General features: G+C 43.0%; 1 protein-coding gene across 6 annotated transcripts in view; it reads right to left on the bottom strand.

Annotated features, from left to right (window-relative positions):
- The window catches only part of pitpnm3 (PITPNM family member 3), a 132136-nt gene that overhangs the window by 6571 nt on the left and 103660 nt on the right, over window positions 1-21905 (bottom strand). For 5 of the 6 annotated variants that reach the window (XM_033631877.2, XM_033631879.2, XM_033631880.2 and 2 more), the window contains 9 exons: window positions 14181-14375; window positions 13875-14023; window positions 9538-9654; window positions 5614-5730; window positions 5363-5511; window positions 5011-5160; window positions 4616-4799; window positions 4300-4428; window positions 3706-4145 (listed from right to left, as the gene is read on the bottom strand). In XM_033631877.2, coding sequence (XP_033487768.1) covers window positions 3780-4145; window positions 4300-4428; window positions 4616-4799; window positions 5011-5160; window positions 5363-5511; window positions 5614-5730; window positions 9538-9654; window positions 13875-14023; window positions 14181-14375 — 1556 coding nt within the window. In that variant the 3' untranslated portion in view covers window positions 3706-3779. Of the gene's footprint in view, window positions 1-3681; window positions 4146-4299; window positions 4429-4615; window positions 4800-5010; window positions 5161-5362; window positions 5512-5613; window positions 5731-9537; window positions 9655-13874; window positions 14024-14180; window positions 14376-21905 lie in introns of all 6 variants that reach the window. The other variant, XM_078167008.1, reaches the window with a different exon arrangement.

The following is a 21905-nucleotide window of genomic DNA, read 5'->3' as shown; positions in this document are numbered from 1 at the left end:
AGAATTGTTAACGCGTGACCATGTAGAGACAGAAATGACACGATGGCATAACACCATAAATAGTATATTGTTATGTTATTATATGAAGCGTCCGTCGCGCAAAATAATATCAATGGGGGCTGTGGGCAGGACATTACACAGCTGTGCCTGTGACTTCAGGCAGAGAGACCGCTGCATCAGAGCAGAAGAGCACGTTTTAAAATACATTTATTTTATCAATTAGTTATTAACTTTTACTATTTTTAGCAACTTGCCCGATCGGGCAAGTGAGTTGTTAGTTTACATGCCCGACCGTGAGTTTTACTTGCCCCAGGCAATCGGGCAATCCTTATTGTTGAGCCCTGTCAGTGCTCTAGAACTGAGAGCCCTGGCCCTCCACCATTTTCTCCCGAGTCTGCAAGGCCGTCACGTGCTGGTAAGAACCAACAGTCCTGTGGCAGCAGCATATGTCAACAGGTAAGGGGGCCTGTGCTCCCCAAACCTCTGCAGAATAGCACACAGGCTGTGGACCTGAGCATGGACACGGTTCCTGTCCATCAGGGCTATGCACGGGCCTGGATTGGTGAACCAGGGGGCGGACCTACTCTCCAGGGGAGGCCCAAGTCCAGGGGACTGGAGGTCAGGGAGATCTGGCACCGCTTCAGCAGAGCAGTGGCTGACCTGTTCGCAACCAGGGACAATGCCCATTGCCACTGGCACACCAGTGGCCTCAAGGCCTGCTGTATACATCTGCTGCTGCTGCTGTATATATCACTCTTGTTTCAAATCTGCTGCAAAGAGTTTGGAAGGAGGAACTGCAGGTAATTCTGGTGGCACCGAAGTGGCCACACATGACATGGTTCTCGGACGTGGTGCCTCTCCTGGCTGGGAGGCCATGGGAGCTCCCTGTCCATTGGGACCTTCTGAGTCAGGTGCAGGGGGCCCTGCTCCATCCCTTTCCACAGGGGATCAAACTTGAGAGGCCCTGAGAGGGCCGGTCTGCTAAGCTTGGGACTTGCACAGTCAGTATTTCAGATCATGCAGAGTGCTCGGGCACTGTCTACGAGGTCTGCATACTCTTACCACTGGGAGCTCTTTGCATCATGGTGCACAACTAACCAGATCGATGCACTGAGATGTGCAGCCCCATAGGTGTTCCGGTACCTGCAGGAGCATCTTGAGATGGTAAAATCACCCTCAACCCTTAGAGGCATGGTGGCAGCTACAGTATCAAGGCTGCTCATACAGGGGATTATAGACTTGCAGGTAGTGACTGCAGCCTCATCTCTCAGTTCCTGAAGGGTGTGCAGAGGCTTGCACTGCGCACCAGGAGGCTGGCCATTCCATCGTGGGACCTGGGTCAGGTGTTGGTTGCCCTGCAGCAGGAACCTTTTGAGCCTCTGGAGTCAGTCAGCATTAAGTTGCTGTCTCTTTAAGTGTTTTTTTCTCATGGCAGTGACATCAGCCTGGCGCCTGGGCCTCGGTACAGTGGCACACAGCATTTCGTTTTGTTTGCGTATATACACACCTATTGCGTATTTTCTGTTGTTAATGCATCTGGTGGCGGGGATGCCTCACTGGAATACTAGGGGGAGCACTTGTGGACCTGCATCTGCTGTCTCCTGGGGCCCCTCGCGGTGTGTCTTAAAGGGTTCCCATAGTTATGATATAACTACAGCGTGGGGAGATAATTTCGATACAATAGAGAATGTATGGAGAGAGTGTATGGTTACACTGTCACCTTGGTTCTCTGAGTGAGGAGATTAACTCCCCAGGCTCAAGGCCGCTCGATACCCGTTCCAATCAATGTCAATTAATGGGTGCATGCGCAAGGAAGGGCTTTCATAGCCTGGCGCATGCCGACCGCGTAAAGTGGTGTGTCTCAAAGATTATTAATTTTCCACGTCAATTACCCCAGATGGGAATACCTCCCATAGTTATGATATAACTACTGGGTGGGGAGATAATCTCCTCACTCAGAGAACCAAGGTTACAATGTAACCGAACGTTATGTATCAGATACATCAAAGAACATAATCTAATCAAGGTGGACATTTATTGACTTTGCCGGAGCTCAACAGTAGCAAAGCAAAATCAATCTGTGTTTATGTCAAAGTTTTGCGAGCCTCGAGCTCTTAAAGGCTCTTAAACGCAGTGAAATAAAAGGTGAAAGGCTGCATTATTCTACACTAACTGATAAACAATAACAACATGACTTCTCAGGTGTTGCAGCAATTCAAGGAAATGGATTCTTACAATGTTTACCAAGTTGATGCTCTTAAGTAATGCTTATCACAGGCTGTCTGAGAAAGCCTGTGCATGATTAATGATAACAGTGAATCAGGAGACTAATTGATTTTGTTCCAACAAAAATTGCGGGACTGATGCATCTCATTACTCTGCTCTGGTATTTTATAAATTGTAAATAAATGTATATGTAAAAAAAGGGGCACATAGAGGTTAGATTACCCATCATGAGATGCTCTCCTCAGTCTGTGAAAACAGTCGGATAATGTATTTGTGGCTCTATGGGAAAGCTTTCTAAAATCTGAAAAAAGTCTGCTGTTTTGGAGCTTGACCCATAGCGACTAAAATGCAGGATACCTTAGCATCTGCTGCTTTGATTTTGACCATTTTTCTATAAATCTGTCTCTTACTTCCCCCAACTCGAAGTCACCCAACTTAATGAAAGTGCAATACTAATCTTTCCCATATGTGCTTTTTAAATTTTTTTTATTAATTTTAATTTTATATACTTTATTAATTGAATTTCCCCTCAGGGAGATTAATAAAGTATATAAAATTAAAATTAAGTAAATTTAAAAAAAAATATATAATGCACACCATCCTTCAAATATTATTTACAAAACTAAATAATGTGCCTTATTGCCTCATTTTGGAATTTACAGCCCATCAGAGCCTCACACTTCTCTGTCTGTCTGTCGCAGACCTACACCAATTGTGAAGGACAGCATGTTGATTCTGAGATAATGATCAGACTAAAGTCCAGAGATGCAAGAAACAAATTATCTGTCATGTTGTGTAGAAGCAAATAGTTCATCCAGATTATCTAGACAAATAAAAGTGAAAGCAAGCACATCTTAAACATCAGTAATAAAACTGTCCGTGCACACAACTACAGCATTCTGTGAGGTCAAAGTTGAATATTGAACTAAGTCTGTAAGGAATTTGATCTGAATTGACTGACTACAATGTTTACAACAGGTATTTTGGGTAAAACTTTCTGTTTACATATCTTTTCTCAGCCTGAAGCATGTGTATGCTTGTCTGACTGTTTCTGTTTACCTCTTGGGAGGGAGTACAAAAGAATTATTATTAAGTACAGTTCAAAAACTACAAAAATACGACACACTGTTAGAAAATGCATCTAGTTACTTCCTATACTTTCTGTTTTATTAGGGACAAGTATGAGGGAGACTCCGATTCTCTCTTTGCGGTCATACTGGATTCTGGACTTAAAGACTTGGTATGTACAACAGCTACAATGAATAGAGCACGCCCAAGGACAATAAGGGCATGGATGGATATAGACTTGGATGATTTAACCCCTTCTTTGTTGTTGTTCTTTTCTGGTTATTGTACTTGTCAATATGTGTTTAAAACACAATAAATGCGCACATACATACACACTCACACACACACACACACACAAGACAGAAGTTGTTATAACCTGAAATATACCATATCTAAAGAATAAGATGTCACCTTGGCCCTGGACACTAAGACCCCTTTGTTCTCCTCTTCTATCCTCCCGCAATCCTCCCATCTCTTTGTTGACGTCAGGGAGTGGTGTCGCCACGATGTATGGAGGGCCGTCCCCATGGGCCTTGTCCTCCACCTCCTCCTCCACCACCTCCTCCACCCCCTCCTCCACCTCCACCTCCTCCTCCTCCCGTGTGGTCCTTATCTGACTCTGGTTGGCTCTGGGCTCGCTCAGGCTTGGGATTGGGCGTGCATGGTGGGTCGGGCTGTTGCACTGACATGGTCCTGCGCAGATGGGTGCGCTTACACAGGAAGTCAGGCTTCGCAGAGAGACCGAAGGAGCCCTTCCTTAGGACCATACGAACCGAAGGGGATTTCTTGGGTCTAGCTCTGTGCCCAAACTGAAGGGTGGAGAGGTGCGCTGCATAGCCCTCGCTCAGGAACTGCATATAACCCACAGTTAGAGGGTTAGAAAAAAAAGAGAGAAAGGGGTAAGAAGATTAAAGTAAATGAGAAAAACCTTTCAAGTGAAATAGGCACAGAGAAACACCACGAAAAGGTTCTTGAGAAAGAGGTGAAAGACACAAACTGAACTACCTGGCACTGATTTTGGTATTTCTTTGAAGGTCTGCCGACGATATAAATCTGCGAGGGGCAGAGGCCGAGCATGTTGTAAACAGAGATGTCCTTCATGGAACCGTAAGCAGAGTTGATCTTAATGTGACACTGGGGAGAGAGGAGATAATCAGTCAGAGATGTGTGTGGCAGGATACAACACTGTGGACTTGCAAAGGAGTGTTGCAGAGGAGAGAGATGGAGATAACTGTAGGGTGCAGAACAAAATGTTTCACATGCAGTGCAAAAAACCCCAAAGTGCCCAGTTAATGTCAGTTAATGATGGTTTGTCTCGTACATCTTGTATGAGGTTCTTGAGGAAGATGGTCTTTTGCCGCAGGGGATCATGAACCAGGCCTTCAGAGAAGAAGATCATCCCATGGGGAAAATTGTGTTGCGAGAGCCAGGATACAACGCGCTGCTTCTGCATGTCAGGGCGGCCTGTGATGTAGATGATCAAATATCCAAGGTCCTGCCAATGCCTGCATGTTAATACACAACATCAAACACACATCAGAGTCTTTCATTTTGATCATAATGGAAAGGATGCACTTAAATGCTTTAAATGTGTGCCAACTCATCTGAACCTGTGCGTCATTCTTTGAGGAGAGGAATTTCATTTACACAGGCACACACACACACACACACACACACACACACACACACATACACACAGAGGCTATTTCTAGTTACCTGACGACATCGACAGCTCCGGGGCGGACCTTGGGGTCACTGCCCATGATTGACACACTAGCAGCGAAAGAGCCATCGATGCTGAAGACCACACACTCCATGCCCCGTGGCAACACAGTCAGGTAGGCCTCTGCGCTTGTTTGATCGCCCCTTGAGATAGAAAAAGGGAGAGAAACTGCATTTGCTGCACGTTTGTTACTCCCTTCAAAGCCCTCTATACTGCGCTCTCTTGCTAGAAGCTCACACACCAATACAAGGCACAAATATAGGGCTTAATTCTATGATTCTCTCATTTTCGTTGTATCTTGTTTGATTATATAGCACTCTGTCTGTAAGGGGCTTGGATGCTTACTTCACCACCATTTTAATAGGGTAGACTCCCAGGCCGAGCTTCTTGCTCTTGGGTATAGTGTATGTGACTCTGCCGCTGCTGTTGGTCACCTCTGTGTCAAAGTGCACCCAGCGGCCAGACTGAGGTTGTGTCATTAGCAAGATGTCCACCTAAGAGAGGCAGGGTGGGTCAGTAGGTTGAAGGATAAGGTCAGTCTTTAATACACTAATGTAATGTATATCTGTAGTAACAATCATGTCGCTCCTTTTCACCTTTTCTCCAGTCAGAGTAACCATGTCCAAGGGGCCGTACATGAAGCGACCAACCAGAGTTTGAGGCCCATCCTCGGTGGCAATGATGTCATTCACCCTGTGGTTGGCAGTAACGTTCTACAATCGATAACAAGAAAGAGCACAGAACACAGTTCAGTCATGACACTGTGGTCAAGGTTTTCCCTTTGTTGCTGCTCATGTAAAGCTTTGATACAAAGCTTTGTGTTTACTGATGAAGACTGTCAGATACAGCTCTGAAAAAATGGACTTTCAGTTGAGATTTTTCTCCCTCAACCATTAAAGGGATAGTTTGTTTTTTTGAGGGGGGTTGTATGAATATATGTATGTATGTATGCTGCTGGTCTACAGCTTAGTCCAAACTTAACTTTTAAAACATGTCAGTCACACAGTAACACAAACAATCTAACCAACTGAGGTAGTGGTGTATAGGCATCTCACATGTTCTGTGAAGTAAAATAACTGTCTTTGTCAAAGGGTCTGGTGGCTTTAAAGAAAGCAGAGATATCAGCCTCAGTTCCCTGTTGAAAAGGGCTGTCTGATGGCAAGGTAAAGCAGTGAAAATATTATAAGCTTACACTAAATTGATATAGATTTTTTTTTTAGGTGGCTAAAATACATTTTGCTACTGCCCCCATCCTCAGCAGTACATTGCAGAGCTTCTATGGTTGTGCTCCTGTCTGCTTCTCCAAACTGGGGGCGTGCCAACTGCCATCTACGGCAGGTAATACATTGAGTTTGGATAAGTATCTCATAAAACCCCATTTCAAAAAATCTAAACTATCTGTTTTAGATCCCAAGGTCAAGAATTAACTTCAATTGTCAAACCTGAGAAAGCTTTTGGTTTGAAATAAAGTCAATAATTCCCATGTTAATATAAACAATGGATCAATGACTGTGTAATAAAGGGATCGCTTGTAGTGATAACCCCATGGAGAATTATCACTAGACACTAGTATGTATGATGTTATCTTCTGTGGAACTGCAGGAGGGAGTCCAGAACAAATTTCCTTTAGGGGACACTAAAGATATTGCATCGTATCATATAATTTTGTATCGTATCGTATCGTATCGTATCGTATCACATCGTATCAGATGTAGCAAGCAGCTTATTCAGTGAAAAAACTATAAAACCCTACCCAGTGCTACCTGCCTGAAATATCAGCAAATCACACTCAAAGTTAGCAACTAATTTATGAACATATTGGAGCATTTGCATCTAAAGGGCCAGATGTTCCCCGCAGAAGTTGATGGAGAGTAGAAAAAAACAAACTTAAAAGAGAATTAATATTGGACTTACATATTCCAGGTGGCCAGAAACACAACTCTGAATGAAGCTGATGTTGCTCCATATCAAATTATTGTGTATATAGACAACTGTAACAAGTGCTCACAAATTAACCACATAAACTTTAAGGTGATAGCATGTATATGCTGTGTTTACAGCTTGTGTCTGCCAAGTGGCCAAATATTTAGTTTATAAAGGGTCTAAAGAACCATTCATAATTCACATAGAACTAAATGTAACAGAGCAAGAGGCTGGGAAAGTGACGAGCATTACACTGGTAAAAGCACTTGATACGGACAACCTAAAATGTGAACGTGAACAATCAGAGAGTGTGTAGAACATGTAGCTACAAAATGTGCTCTGTGCCTGCCTGAACTACAGTGTAGTCCCATTAAAATCACAGCTGGTGTTTGTCCTTGTATGACCTGTTTTTGCAAGCTCTTACAACATACAGCACAGGCTAAAGTGTCCCCGGCTTTGATGTGTTGCATGTCCAGATTTCAATACCCAGCCGAATGTTTCTGGTGTATGCGCTGTGGGACCTTCCAGAAAAGAGTGTTACCTCTCTACATTAAGCGTCCTTGTCTTGTTCTTTTCTCCACATTCAGTGAGTACCTCCAAGTGAGCCGGCAGAGAAACATTAATCCCTAAATCTCTTCTTGCTGAGTTGGTTGCATTTTAATAGCATATTATAAGCACACTAATGTAGAATTCTCACACTCTGTTGTGGGCCACCATGACAGAAATTTAAATTCTGCTTCCTACTCCTCTGCCATTTCTATAACCTTTACTTTATCCTGGAGAATTTTGCTCGGCACACATGCCCTTTTTCAACACCCTGCTTTTCTTCTAAATAGTTAGACAACTCGAAAAGTGTTTTCTTTTTTTTCCCCTGTAGGTGGTGTGATAAAAGATAGTGTTTCCTTCACAAGCTTGTGAGGGATTTATGTTCAAGTAGAGATAAAATGTTTGCTTTTTAAAATATGAAATGCAAGCTCATATAAACATGCTATAACAGAAAAACCTGCGTCATGTCTAAACAAAAGAAACAGCAATAGATGTGTTTGGTTGATTAAGTCTTTGTTGCAGTGATTTTTATCAGGAGTGAGAGCCTGTTATGACATTTTGTTTACTCGAAAACACACTTCTGTTTATTGACAGCACTCAGTGAAAGATAATGGAGCATCTGCAAATTTCAATAAATATCGCTAAGTGCTGATGCGATCAAGCGTGTTGTGGTTGTATTTTCTTGTTTCACCACATCGGTTAATGATAATTGATCTAGAGGATGTGACATCTAACAAGGAAGTTCAACATTTCCAGCTGTTATTCTGCATTAGCTTTGTCAACAATTAATTATTTGCCAGCACGAGGTCCTACTGATCCAGCGATGGCAAGCATGCAGAGTAAGGGCACCATGCATGCACACCTGGGCACACACACACACACACAGCATACAATACATAAAACATCACAGCTGCTGTGTGACATGAGGAGGCCTGACACTGGTCAATGTCTAGCTAAATTTCCTCGACACAGTTCACTAGGTACTCACTGTGTGGTCATATGTGAAAGCTACATGTGCCTCAGTACCACCATCCACTTACAGAGTACGTGAGGAAGAGATGGGTTAGAGAGTCAGACCCCTCCTGTGAAAGAGCAGCATGTACAAGAAATAAAAGCCACACTCATGGTCCCTCTCCAGCTGTGACAAACACCTCTTACTAAGTCAAGGAAGATCAGAAATAGATGCCAAGTCTCTCTGAATAGCACCATTCTGCAGCAGATTCAGCACAGAGCAGCATCAGATCTCCATATGGTGGATCGTATTCAGGACGTGGCAACTTTTTTCAGAGCTGCTTTCTTTGAGCACTTACATTAGAAACACATCCCTGGGCCAAGGTGAGGCATGAACAAGATGACACTGAAACAAGAAGAGCTTCACAGGCTCAAATTTAGATATGTTTCCATGGTGCTCTGGTTGCATAGTTCTATTTATAGCCTTGTGAAAAGCAAGCAGTCACTAAATTCTTGTCTTTAGGAAATGGCAGATAAAAGGAGCACTTGATGGATAGCAATGTGACCTTGATTGTTCCACTCTGCAGGACTCAGGAGCCTCAAGTAGCTGTGTGTGTCTGCCTGCTGCAGTGCTTCAAGGTGAAAGTGTGGGAGCATTTAAATTTTTTCAGGTTATGAACAGTTCACAGAGTCCTCAGCGCTAAAGCACTACAACCTCAGCAGTTAGTGATGACTGTATTTTTAGTCTGAATGAATACAAAACCATTGCAGCAGAAGAACAAAATCTGCTCTGTGTGTGTGTGTGTGCGTGCGTGCGTGCGTGCGTGCGTGCGTGCGTGCGTGCGTGCTTGTGTGGGTGAGTAGTTAACTGGGTGTATTTCTGAGAATGAGAGGCACCTTGGAGACAATATTCCAGGTTGTGTAATATCTGGTGTCTAAGCCAAAGTGCTTTGTTGAAAAATGCATGAATTTGTTCCCATAAAGTTTAAAAATGAGCTTCTGAAAGTTAACTGAGTAGCCATAATTTCAAATTTCTGTCAGCAGAGCGAACTGGGGCAAAACTATATTTATACAAAATAAACCAACAAATAATTAATTACCCTCAGTTTGACATGTGTCCTCCTTCTGAGCCATTTTTCCCGTGGGCTGGAGGGCGAGAACGGCGCAGAGTCCAAATTGTCTGCTTCATGGGTCTTCACACAGTCGCATCGCATGAGCTGTTAATAAACATGTGTATATAAGAGCAGGCAGTTCCACACACAAGCCTTTGAAACCATAACATAGTCTCACCAGTGTGCTTCCTGCACTTTGATGCAATGAAGAGTAATACATCGAATTAAAATGGGAGGAGACTCTGTCCGTCCTTAAATATTCTCTCTGGTAAATTGGTGCCCTACAAATGGCGTCGTCATGTTACATACTTAATGTTAAGTTATGTAGCTTAAGTTTAGACAAGCTCAGGTATGTAGGTTAGGTTTAGGAAAAGGAAAATGGTTGGCTGATGATGTCCTGACCTTAAAATAACTCACAGTACCTAGGCGCATGTATTGTGTTTGTTTAACCCATCCACCACCCCAACCTGCCTTCTAATGCAGACTTTTGCTCTTTAAACTACTTCCTTCTTTACTCCCGTCAGAGCCTTAGTCATGTGATTGAAGCCTTCCCAATTACGTGGGTTACACACAAATTACTGGCTCCTGATTATGTGGGTCATATACAAATTGTAGTGCTTTACTATTCGTAAGTAGCCTATACATACGAACAGCCTGAACTGTTACACCGCCAAACAGCAATCTGGGTACACCTTTCGTTCCGTCATTCGCTATAAGACATTCAATAACAGATGGAGAAAGAGAGACCAGAGATTACTTTGTAGCAAACTAAAAGATTTCAAGCATCAGCGATGTAACTTTCCCAACGAACACTTTTGTTCCCGGGAATAGCTGGTCCCATATAGCTAGCTGTTACCAAATAACATACATTCTAGCATTGTTAGGAGACGCAACTATGTCATGGCAGGTTTATTGCTCAGGACACAAAGATGCAGTGTCGAGTGTGAAATTGTTGGGATGAGCAGTTCTCGAGAAAGCTTCAAGCAGTGACACCAGAGGCCAAGCTATAGGTCCGTTAGGAACAGGCCTTGATATACCATTAGAAGCCCTGAAAATAAATCCTAAATTATGTTTAGGGATGATAAATCACAAGTTGTAATGGAAACCTTTTGTGACAAGAGCAGATTAAGAGCGAAGGGGTGATTTGGAGTACTTCATTAAAGCTATCGTGCACTTCTTAAAAGAAGCCATGCATGTAATTCCTGACTGCTTGACGTAGAAAGGCTCCATGTTTCATGACATCTTAAAACATAGTCTTACTGAGGCTGGACTGTGAGAAGAGTAAATGATTCAGCTTTAACAAATTATTTTCTGTGCAGCCCTTAAATTCCATGACGATCCTTTAATATGACTCGGCATCGAGTGGAGCTGAAAACCACTGAACCAAAATGATGATCTTGAGTTTATTAGCTTCCTGATGGCGTCGATAGCACTTCTTTTTTTCTGATGTGCTCTCCATATTCCCCTCACGTTTCCTCACAAAGAAGACATGCTGCGGCAGACAGTGGCAGGGTGGAAAAAAAAGTTCTTTTTTTTTTTTCTTCTTCTCTCTCCGGGAGCTCTGCTTTCTAATGATCAAGTTCAAAGACGGTGTTTCCAGGGGCTTTTATCAGGACATGACGTGATACTCTTGTATTATTCTGTTATTGTTTTTGTCCTGCTCTTCGTTGTTGTCTGAGCATTTGAGAAACATGCGTGTAATTACCACAGATGCACAAAAACGCAATCACTCAGTACATTAATGGGCAGCTCAGTAGGTGAAGCAATAACTGCCACAGCTCACAGTTTAAGTCCAACTCAGACATAATGTATATGCACTGGTGGCACTATAAGAGACTCTTCTGATCAAAGTTTGGGTCCCCTCAACTAAAGAGGTGATGACAGAGAAATGGAAATGCCTGGATGCTTAACTGAAGCCAAGAACACTTTTTCCAGACCTTTAAAATCTTTACCGACCATAAAAAGATTTAGCACCACATTTAATTTCTGATTTTTGCGGATTCTAGTCATGCCCTTCTACATTTATGTGTAGACCAGACCAAATCACAAAATCCTGGTCTGATCTGTTACACTGCATAATCAAAGAAGTCGGATATAATGGCTACCACTTGTCTGAGGCTCAGTTGTGGGGTGTAAGATGAATTCTAAACATCTACACAAAAGATAAAGTGTGCTAGTGATCCATCCCTTTGTAGACCACCTAACAATTCCCACAATTTTGGCCATTACTTGTCAAGGCTAAATCAATGCAAAAATAGACCCTAATATCACTGGTTCCCAATCTAGTGGTCCTGACCCACACTGGGGTTCATCAAAGATTCAAGAGGTGTTGTGAGACCTTCTTTATTAAAAAAACATAAACCTTTTAAAAGTTATACAGTCGACCTGTATCTCAGCATTTCATTAATTTCTGTGAAAAGAACTAAATTGATTTCTTTGTTTAAAGAAATCTCAAGGGATAAGGGCACTGTGAAGACCTGAACACAAACTATACTGACAGAGTCTTTACTCTCTGTGTAACAGCCTAATCTTCCATTAAAAAGTACACAGTTAAAACAACCAAGGAGCCAGCAGAACAATAGTAAAGTGTCAGGGAGAGGAAAACATTGAATTTTTCAAAATGACAGAAAAGGGGTCCCTTTAGGAAAAAGGCTGGAGACCACTGCTTCATTTCATGTAGTGCCTTCTAAGCTGTAAATCCACGTCATGACTCAGCACTGGATTCTTGCTCAGCATACTTTGAGATGTCTTGAAACGACATTTATGGCAAAAATGCTTGGGTAAATCTATATATAGATTACTCATTTGTTATTGCTGGCTCAGTCCACAGTTAGATGGACAGTTAGAAGGGGTGTTGATGACATTCTTGGCTTGCAGCCAGACTTCTGGTTATAACATATTCAAGGTGTCATCTGTGCAGAAGGAGCCCTCAAGCAGCTTAGCAGCGGCATCTATGCTGTGTTGTTGTGAAGCAAGAAGACACCATTAAACAGAAGCAGCTGTTCTACAAGTGACAGAATTAAAAAACAGCAATAAGCCAGTGCCTTAAACTATGAGTACAACCTGAGAAGTCACTCAGAATGCAGCATCTAAAACATGGTATATGTTAAGATACAAAAGGATCGGGATTTATTTGGACTTTCTTGAAGCCCTTGTTGGTTCAAGTCTCACCTATAAGCAATTATTATTATTATTAATTATGTATCATCAACTAAAATAGCATGTGGAGTTCTTCAAGGGTCAATACTAGGACCCCTTTCAGTCAACCACAACATGCTGCCATTAACTGGATTTTGGATTACTTTTAGATTTGCAAAACAAATTTCCATTCTGACATGTATTTTTATACAATGACTTTTACCTCTGTTTGTCTTTTAACCTCTTGTTTTGCTTACATGTCTTATGTACAACACTTGATGTGCTCATGTGCTGTAATGTGAAAATGTATTTGACAAAACGCTGAAAAAATTGTCTTAAAATGTCAAGACAAGTGCAGATTATGAATTTATAGTGGGTCTGTGCAGTTTGGTAACTACCTGCACCACTATGTGTTACGGCTGTATGTGTTCTCTGTGCTGTTGTCTCTTTTCCCATTCCTGTAGCTCTCTCCAGGTGTGCTACATTGCCTAACAAGGTACATTGCCTGGTGAGGTGCACCTGGCATGGGAAATAGGTGCCTAAGAGCTCCTGTGCCAACAGCAGGGGAGCTCCTCTGGTGTGGGGACTGCTGCCTCCCACCCTTGGATTTTATTTTTTGTTAAAGTTTCTAAAACTAAACTGTTTTTATATTAAAGCAACAAAAAATAGACTATACTGTTTCCAGCCGCCTCTGTCCGATGCATCCACTTTCTACCTCCTACAGCTTTCTTGTTGGTATTTTTTTTATGATATACAGAATCACACAGTTTAAAATACTTCATACTGCATCTCACTAAGAGCCACAATGATAATGCAGTGACAGCAAGTGAATTCCTGCTGCTCCCATTTGGTTATAACGACAGTAAACATACCCTGAGGCCATGGACTTGGAACAAGCCACTAATGTAACATCAAAGAAGAAATGCTGCATATGCAAAGTTATGGCCTTAACAAGAGACTGGAGATGTGCCATATTTTGTTACTTTGTTTCATCTACTCCCAAAGCAACGTTCCAAGAGAACCTCTCCACATTTGATTTGACAAGTTCAGTCTTTTAAGATACCAGCCAGCAATTTCAGAAACTTATATTCACAAAGCTTCTACTCTCCCTGCAAAGGGCTTTGTCTTCTAGACGAAGCAATCTGGGAAACTTGCTGGGGAAAAAACTGTCAATAAGGCTTTCCCACCTGCCGGAGAACAAAAGCTGCTACGTCAGTGGACTCCCAGTAGGAGGCGTGAAAAAGGTGAGGCAGAGCCACTGTTGGGAAGGCAGTCAGCACATCAGGGCAGTACAAAGCATAATCCAGCCTCTTGGAGCCCCACCAGCCGCTGGAAACTGAAACACACAGATGTATGCAAGCTTAGAAGTGGAAATGAGAGGTCAGCCTATGAGCTGTGAAACCTCATGAACCTGAATTCATCTACAGGAGATAACTGAATCAATGAAGCAGAAAAGTGTAGCTCCTCAGCCTCTCTCCTTCCCTCCCACTCACTGTTAGCGATGGTGTTTCCCAGCTGGCCCATGGAGCAAATTGACATTTCACTTTCCACGCTGGTCACGCTGGCTCTACGACCTCCCTCTTCTCCTCCTCCTTCAGTCTTCGTCTCAGAGGACATCAGTGAAGCCTGACCTCCAGGGGTTTGCTCACCTTCCAAAAACACGTCTGAATGGCCTTGGATACTCTCGGCTAGAGAGGGTGAGAAGCGGAGTGAAAGAGGAAGAAGACAAGGACAAACAGAGAGGGAAGGGGAAAGGAAATGCTTTGATCACAAAACAATTGACTGGCCTCAATCTTTGAATCAATGCTGTTATTTTTCCTTAAACGACAGCCTGTTGCTGTGTATTGACTTGATTTGTCTTTTATCAAGGCAAACCAAAGAAAAGCACTAAGTAGGAGTACAATGACAGAAACTGTGTCTGCTGCTCATGGGGTTAAATCCAATTGTATTGACTTTGGAGGACCCAAAAAGCATCTTGCTCTTGGCTTCTGCTGACAAGTAGAATGATAATGTCTGGTTAGAGTCTTCTCTGCCACCAGCACGTCTCTACACAACTCTTTCTTATTTGTTTGGAGATAACACTGAATAATAGGAGAATGAAAATTTTCCCTGGAGACCTGGTTTGCCCAGAGATGGTGGATCTACTTGTTATTCCCTGAGACGCAGAGCCTAGAAGAAGAATACTTCATCAATAATCTAATCGTTAGAGAGACAAGTGTCTACCAGCTTGGCTCAATAACACATTTATCTTAAGCCCTACACTACATCCTGGGGACAAAAGGAGACTCACACTGAATGTCTTCAACTTCCACCAAACACAATTGCCTCACATAGCTGAACAACAGGAAGCTCAACAACACAATGCAGGCATGTCTCTCTCTTTTTTTGAGGACTCTCCAACACAGTTTTCTCTTCTTACCTGTGTTATGAAACTCAAAATGTTTTTCCAGCCAGACTCCGGAGAGTACTCATTATCCTGTTACCCAGGCCTCACATTGAGCTGCGGATCTATTATGACACTGGATATGACCTGACTCACATCCGTCTGAGCCGCTACTTCACCTCTGCGCTACACAACATGCTACAGATGCTGTGGCGGTTCTCCCTATAGGCAACATGTAACCACCTCTGGTCCTGGCAATGCAGTTCACCTTTATGTGTTTATCAGTGAATGATTGTCAGTGTCAGACCATCCTGGAGCTTTGTGGATATGGTGGAGTAGAGTGTGTGTGGAGGGCATTAGAGCAAAAGCCATCTGGGAGGCAGAAGTAAAAAAGAGAAAGACAAAAAAGGGAGATCAAATTTTCAAATTTGCATATCCGTATTCTTGTGCTAGTTTGTTATAAATAAAATAAATATAAAAGATAGCAATAATATTCTTTTTTTCATGTGCGTGTGTCAGTGGTGTCTTAAGATGTGATAGAGTGGAGCTGGGACGGGGAGCAGTGCACCCAAAGAGAGCTGAGATAAAATGAAAGCAAGTATCTTTCAGAACACACCATGTCTTGGTTTGAGAGGATCTGATCAGATTCTCCTGACAGTTTCCTCTGACACTATTTTCGGTGTTTAAATCACTTCCATTCACACCATACACAAACAGTTGCATTACAGACGTTGCCTCCACAGTGGGCGATGAGTGTGCCTGCCTGCATTCAATATTTGTAACTGGGAATGAGTTTGAATGTGCATCTATCAAATTATCACCCAGAATAGTCTGTTTTTTGCGCCATGGAGAAGCCAATTATTGGCAGGTTAACCCTTTCTACGCTGCCTGCTGGAGTGGTTATAAATAAACCACCAGATCCAGCCACATGTTGCCTGTTTGGTCTGTGAAGGATCGGAGCAGCAGCAGAATACAGATTAACAGCCTTTCTCTCAGACGAGGAATGGTCAGGTGTGGTTGATAAATCTGGACGGTTACAATGATGAAGATGATGAAATCTGACAGTGTTTGTATCAGTGATGCTAGATTACATGGTTTTCTGTATAATGTGTCTGCTTTTGAGGGGCAGGAAATATTTTGTTGGTTGGGAAGATATGGAATTGTTTAATTTTCATTTATTTAAACCAGGTCAAAAACATGGCTTTGTGTCTGGCATTGGTTAAATACAAGGAATAACACTGCAGCATTTCTTTACTTCGGCTCATACAACTTGGGTTTAATCCCAGTATTAGATACAGACAAAGGCAATTTTTACATTAATACTCCTTGTGCCTTTATTAAGACAGCACGCAGCTGAATAACAAATGTTAGAATAGCCAGAGAGACTTTTCATTCTCTCACAGGCTGCATCACAAATGGATTTTAAAAGTTAGTGAAGCCTGAACGACCATCATGAGCACGAGGGATCCTTACCCCTCTTGCCCTCTTCTCACTGTGAATCCACTGATACATTTTCACATCAGTTTCATCACTTGACGTTATTAGAGAGCGAATTCCGCTACCTGTTTTATAATATCTGACAGTGCACCAGCATTGAGTGACAGGACGTTAAGTTGGATTGATTTGTTCATGCAGGAGGCATGAATGAACAATGGGGCCAAAGAGAGAAAAAGTGACAGAAGGAAAGGTTTTTCAGTCACTTTGACTTGTCAAGGAAAATACTAGCTGCTGTTAGTGAAATACCCAAGGTATGAAAGGAATTTCATGTGATATTAAAGTGTGGCTGAAAAAATAGTCAATTAATCAACATTTACACTGCGAGAATGCAAAAACATCTGCCAGCTGTGGCCTCCCAAATTCAAGGATTTGCTGTTTTATATCACTAAATTGAATACTTTTGAGGTTTTTTTTAATTGTTGGTTTAACAAAACTATTTTACGTAGAGCTGCAATGATTTGTTAAATAATCAGTTGATTAACAGAAAATGAATCCGCAATAATTTGATAATTGATTTATTGTATTCCGTAATATTTTAAGAAAAATGGAAAACATTTGATGGTTCCAGCTTCACATACGAGAACATTTGCTGCTTTCTCTTGTCTTAACAAAACTGTAAACTTCGTACCTTTGGGTTTGGTGTTGATTGCACAAAACAGAAAATGACATCACTTTGGGTTACGGGTAATTGTGGTGCACCTCTTTCACAATTCTTATTTCTAGACCAAATGATGAATCAAAAACATAAACTGCAGATTAGCTGTTTGTAGTTTGTTAGTAAGTAAGTAATAGTGCTTCCATTAGGGGCCATGTTCACCAAAGCGCTTTTCCTGAGGCAAGCGTATTTTTTAAATTGCAATGGTAGTGCCACGTATTTATGCTATGCTCCAAACACCAGCAGCTTGACAAGGGGCTAAAGGTCTATTCTGAGGTGAGCGCTGCACGTTTGGTGGTTTTTTTGTGGTTGGCAAAAGATGAAAATGTTCAGCTTTGGGTAAAGTGCTGTGCTTGTCACTTTGCAATCACAGTGGAGGAGGGGTGGGACAAATAGACGACCACAAACACCAACTGTTACATCTTACATGTACAATTACTGAACAACAAAATCAATGGAGGATGTGTGTTAATTCACTATAAACTAAGCACAAAAAGTAGGGAAAATTGTCTTTGGTAGATTATTTCTTTGTTGTAACAATGCTTCTTGGCAATAAATCTTATATACTTGGAAAGCCTGTTTACTTCCCTTTTTAATGGTGCCACATTTGTAAGGAACATGCATTTGTGGGATGAGCAGCAGAGCTGAGTATGTGGGTTGCGCCCATGAATATTTTGCCAAATCTTCTCTTCCAATGCCAAGCTTCTGGTACCCCAAGGTACCTGTGAGCATGGGCCCTGCTATGTGGTCAGTTGGTGTCTGCTCCAAGAATCGGCATGCCACCGACTGATCTGGATAGGGCCCGTGTAATAGGGCAACTTCAAGCTGGTGTTCCGCAAAACCAAGTTGTGGCATTCTTTGGAGTGAGCCCTAGTACCATCTGCAAACTGAAGGCCAAGTTCCATATAACGGGGGATGTCAGAGACATGAAGTGGGCGTCCCAAGAAGACGGCACCCAAGAAGACCATTTCCTCATCCTGTCAGCACTTAGGAACCGTAGGCAGTCTTCTACAGATTTGCAGTCCAGGTTTGCAAGACGATATGGCAGACCTGGCTCTCTGCCCAGACTTTTCTTCAGACTTCAATCATCCAATCCACCAAACAACACCAAACAAGAGTCAATAGCAAAAAAAAAAGCTGTTTGGCATTGGCAGAGAAGATTTGGCAAAATATTCATGGGCGCAACCCACATACTCAGCTCTGCTGCTCATCCCACAAATGCATGTTCCTTACAAATGTGGCACCATTAAAAAGGGAAATAAAGAGGCTTTCCAACAGTATAAGATTTATTGCCAAGAAACATTGTTACAACAAAGAAATAATCTGCCAAACAAGTACTCACAACAAGTACAAGTACTACCTTGGCTTGTGCCAACATTTTTATGTTTGCAGATATTCTGTGACATTATTTGCAGTTATTTCAAATCTGACTCCCTTAATTTTGATTCATTTGGATGTGACTGGCAGATAATATTTTGGTTGCAGGCTCTTTTTTATAGATACCTTGGGACAGAAAGAAATGAGTGTACAGTATACAAAGTGTTACTTCTCTTGAGTAAAGTAAAAATCTTTGAATTCTTTTGGGTTTTGGGGTTGTGAATTGAACGGATTTTTACAAGACGAGGCAGGTTTTCAGAAATTACTGGGTTGGAAACTGACAGTGAAAGATTGGCATCCACAACAGAATACAGATTAAGTACCGCTCTCTCCCCCTTTATTTCTGTGGATTTGGACAGGATCAGATGTGGTTAATGACTACACAGAAAAAAAAATCCCCTATTTGGACTGTATTGACAACGGAACGTCACACAAAACCCAATACATGTTCTCTCATTAAAATGTTGTTTCTAACTAGAGACAAGGTCACTGTATGTTCTGTGTACTGTTTGCAGTGATTTCTGCAATTATGCCTCCCCTGAGGCTCTGAAGAAAACTGAAGAGGACTCACGCTCACCCACATACATGTCCCTACACACACACATACACACTACAGTGTATTATCAATAATGAGCCCTGCCCAACACCTCTAAGAGGGGTCTTTCAGTTGCTTTCAGTCTGGAACATTAGCACCACTGTCTTTCTTTCACAGCACAATAAGCAGAGAGAGGCAGAGAGGGAGGGAGAGATTGTTCTGACAGAGGAAGGTCCACTGACTGTGACGCATTTTCTGAAACACACACACACACACACACAAAATTTCAAAAGCCGTGTGCTGGAGAAGAAGCAGAGAAAAAGAGAGGAGCAACAAAAAGCTGCCAGGGCGAGCAGGAAAGCTGGGCCTACATGGTGACAAAGACTGACACAAAGACGAGCACAAGCATGCGAGTGTGTTTATACAGTAAATGAGAGAAGAAAAGCTCAGAAGTTAAATAAACGACACTGTATGCACTCCAAACCCCTTTTAAAGGAGCAATAAGCGAAATTCATCATTTCTAGATTGAAGGAATTAAAAAATTGCTATGTGAAGAACTAGAGGTGTAATTTCATCTGGAGTATGGCATGACCTCACACACCCTCTCTCTGTGTTGATCTCCAGCCCATTGTTTACAAGCCGGTCCGGCTCATGTCCGGTTCATGTACGTTCATGTGAATCCCCCCCCTCCTCCTCCTTCTCCTCCTCCTCTCGGAGCCCTTGGCCCTCCCTCCCTATAAAAGGCTACAGCCGGTGAGCAATGGCAGCCCGTATTTTCGAAATTAAAGGGCAGAGAGCTGAACGTCCACCTGAAGACGACCTGACATTACCTCTAAAGAAACAAAGGTTGTTGGTGAAGAAGTTGTCGGATAAAGAAAGGGACAGAACTCGAATTAACATTGGCCTTGCATTTCCAAGGTGGCGAGCACTGCGAGAGCTAAAGGGGCTACAATCTGACTCGGAGCTAGCTCTTCTTCTCCTGGACAGGTACAACATAAAGTCAAATGTCTGTTTTAATTAGTGTTACAGTAACGTTAGGCACATGTCGCTATGTCGATTCAATTAAATTTAATGTTACAATCGTTGCATGGGTTAATGTCCGGAGTTTGAGTTATTAGCGGCTCGGTCCCAGCAATGGGTCAGGCGTTTCGGTTGTATTAGGTGAGTAGCCCGGCAGCCCAGCTAATTTGCAATTAACATTGTAAAATGTAGCCTGGCGGGCAGCCTGGCGGCTGTGTTTAGCTATTCCCCTGCCTACTTCAATGATGATGGTCCCTGTAATAAATGCAATATATTTGCTGAAATGGAGGCGAGGCTCAGTGACTAGAAGAGCTGGTAGAAGTGCTCCATAGCTGCAAGCTACTCCAATAGCTGTAGTAGCTCTAGTGCTAACTCTGGGAGCTAATGCTAATATTCCTCTCTTCTCTGTGAGCCCGCCAGGCTCCACGCTAGAGCTCGCCGGAGCCAAGAAGCAGGCTCCCGGAACGTTAGCATGGTAGCCGACTACTGCTAACACTAACGTCCCCACACTTCTCGGCTCTGACTCACTGAGCCTGGCGGAGAAGCGTGGGGACTAATGGGCTGCCACGCTAACGTTCCAACTCTTCTCCGTGAGACCGTGAGCCCAGCTCCCGGCTCAGTTGGAGTTGGAGCGTTAGCGTGGTAGCCGAGTATTGCTAATGCTAACAGGAAAGCAGGGAAATAGCTAAACACAGCAGAGACTGAGAGTGAGTGAAAGACATCATTAACTGCTAAACTAAGCCAAACTAAGCTGGCTGTTTAGGTTTTATTTCCTCGCCCCTGTGGTGAGTGAATCTGCCTGCAGTGAAAGCGGGGCTAACCGTTGCTTCCTCCTCAGGCTCCACTTCACTCAGCTGCATGACAGACCCGCTGCTTCTTCCCACTTTAACCTGAATAACAAACAGGAGCTAGCTGGGAGCGGCTAGCGGAGCATTAGCTGCAGCATGACCAGAGGGAAACACAACCAGTTAGCCTCCGCTAGCTTCCCAGCTAGCGGCTCTCTGTTTGCAACCGGAGCACGGAGCCCTGGTTTGTTATTCAGGTTAATTGGGAAGAAGCAGCGGGTATATCGGGCAGCTGAGTGAAGCTGAGTGAAGCGGAGCCTGCGGAAGAAACACCGGGACCGTCTGGATGAGATAGTCCGTGCTGCGGTACTCGTCTCGCCAGCACAGACGAGGTGAGTGGGGGGGGGGGTGTTGGAGAGCAGAGGTAGAGGGAGGAGTGGCTCATGACACACTTTGTTTTGCTCTACAGGCAGTGCACAACAGCGAACCTAGCGGTGAAACGATTTTGCTTATTGCCCCTTTAAACAAACAGAGAGATGAGATATATGCATGAAGCAGGAGAGAGTCAAACAGCTGATGACACGAGTAAAAGTAAGGACAATCAAAGAATGCATCTGGAGAGGGAGGATGATTGCACTCTGGCCTTGAAATGTCTTTGTGACTAAAAGAGACGGAGAGAGACTTTTAACTCAGCTCCCTCCCCTCCAGTCCTCGCCCCGCTCTCAGCCTCCACACAAACTAGCATCCTATTAGGGAACAATTTCATGGTGAGCAAAGGATACACCACCATCTTTACATTAGAGCACTGTTAGTCATGTGATCAATGCTGATAGGAATTACTATAATTCCATGTGCTGTCTTGGGCAATCGTATTTCCCATTGAACACACAGCTGGAAATCAATAGTAGGACAGCTCGTTCTCTCTATATTAGCAGCATTCATCATAATAAAAGATCCACTGTTGAC

This window comes from Epinephelus lanceolatus, chromosome 4 (assembly GCF_041903045.1).
Source record: "Epinephelus lanceolatus isolate andai-2023 chromosome 4, ASM4190304v1, whole genome shotgun sequence".
In the NCBI taxonomy this organism is placed as follows: domain Eukaryota; kingdom Metazoa; phylum Chordata; class Actinopteri; order Perciformes; family Serranidae; genus Epinephelus; species Epinephelus lanceolatus.
Note: the sequence above shows the minus strand (reverse complement) of the source record. Positions and strands in the feature narration are given on the sequence as shown.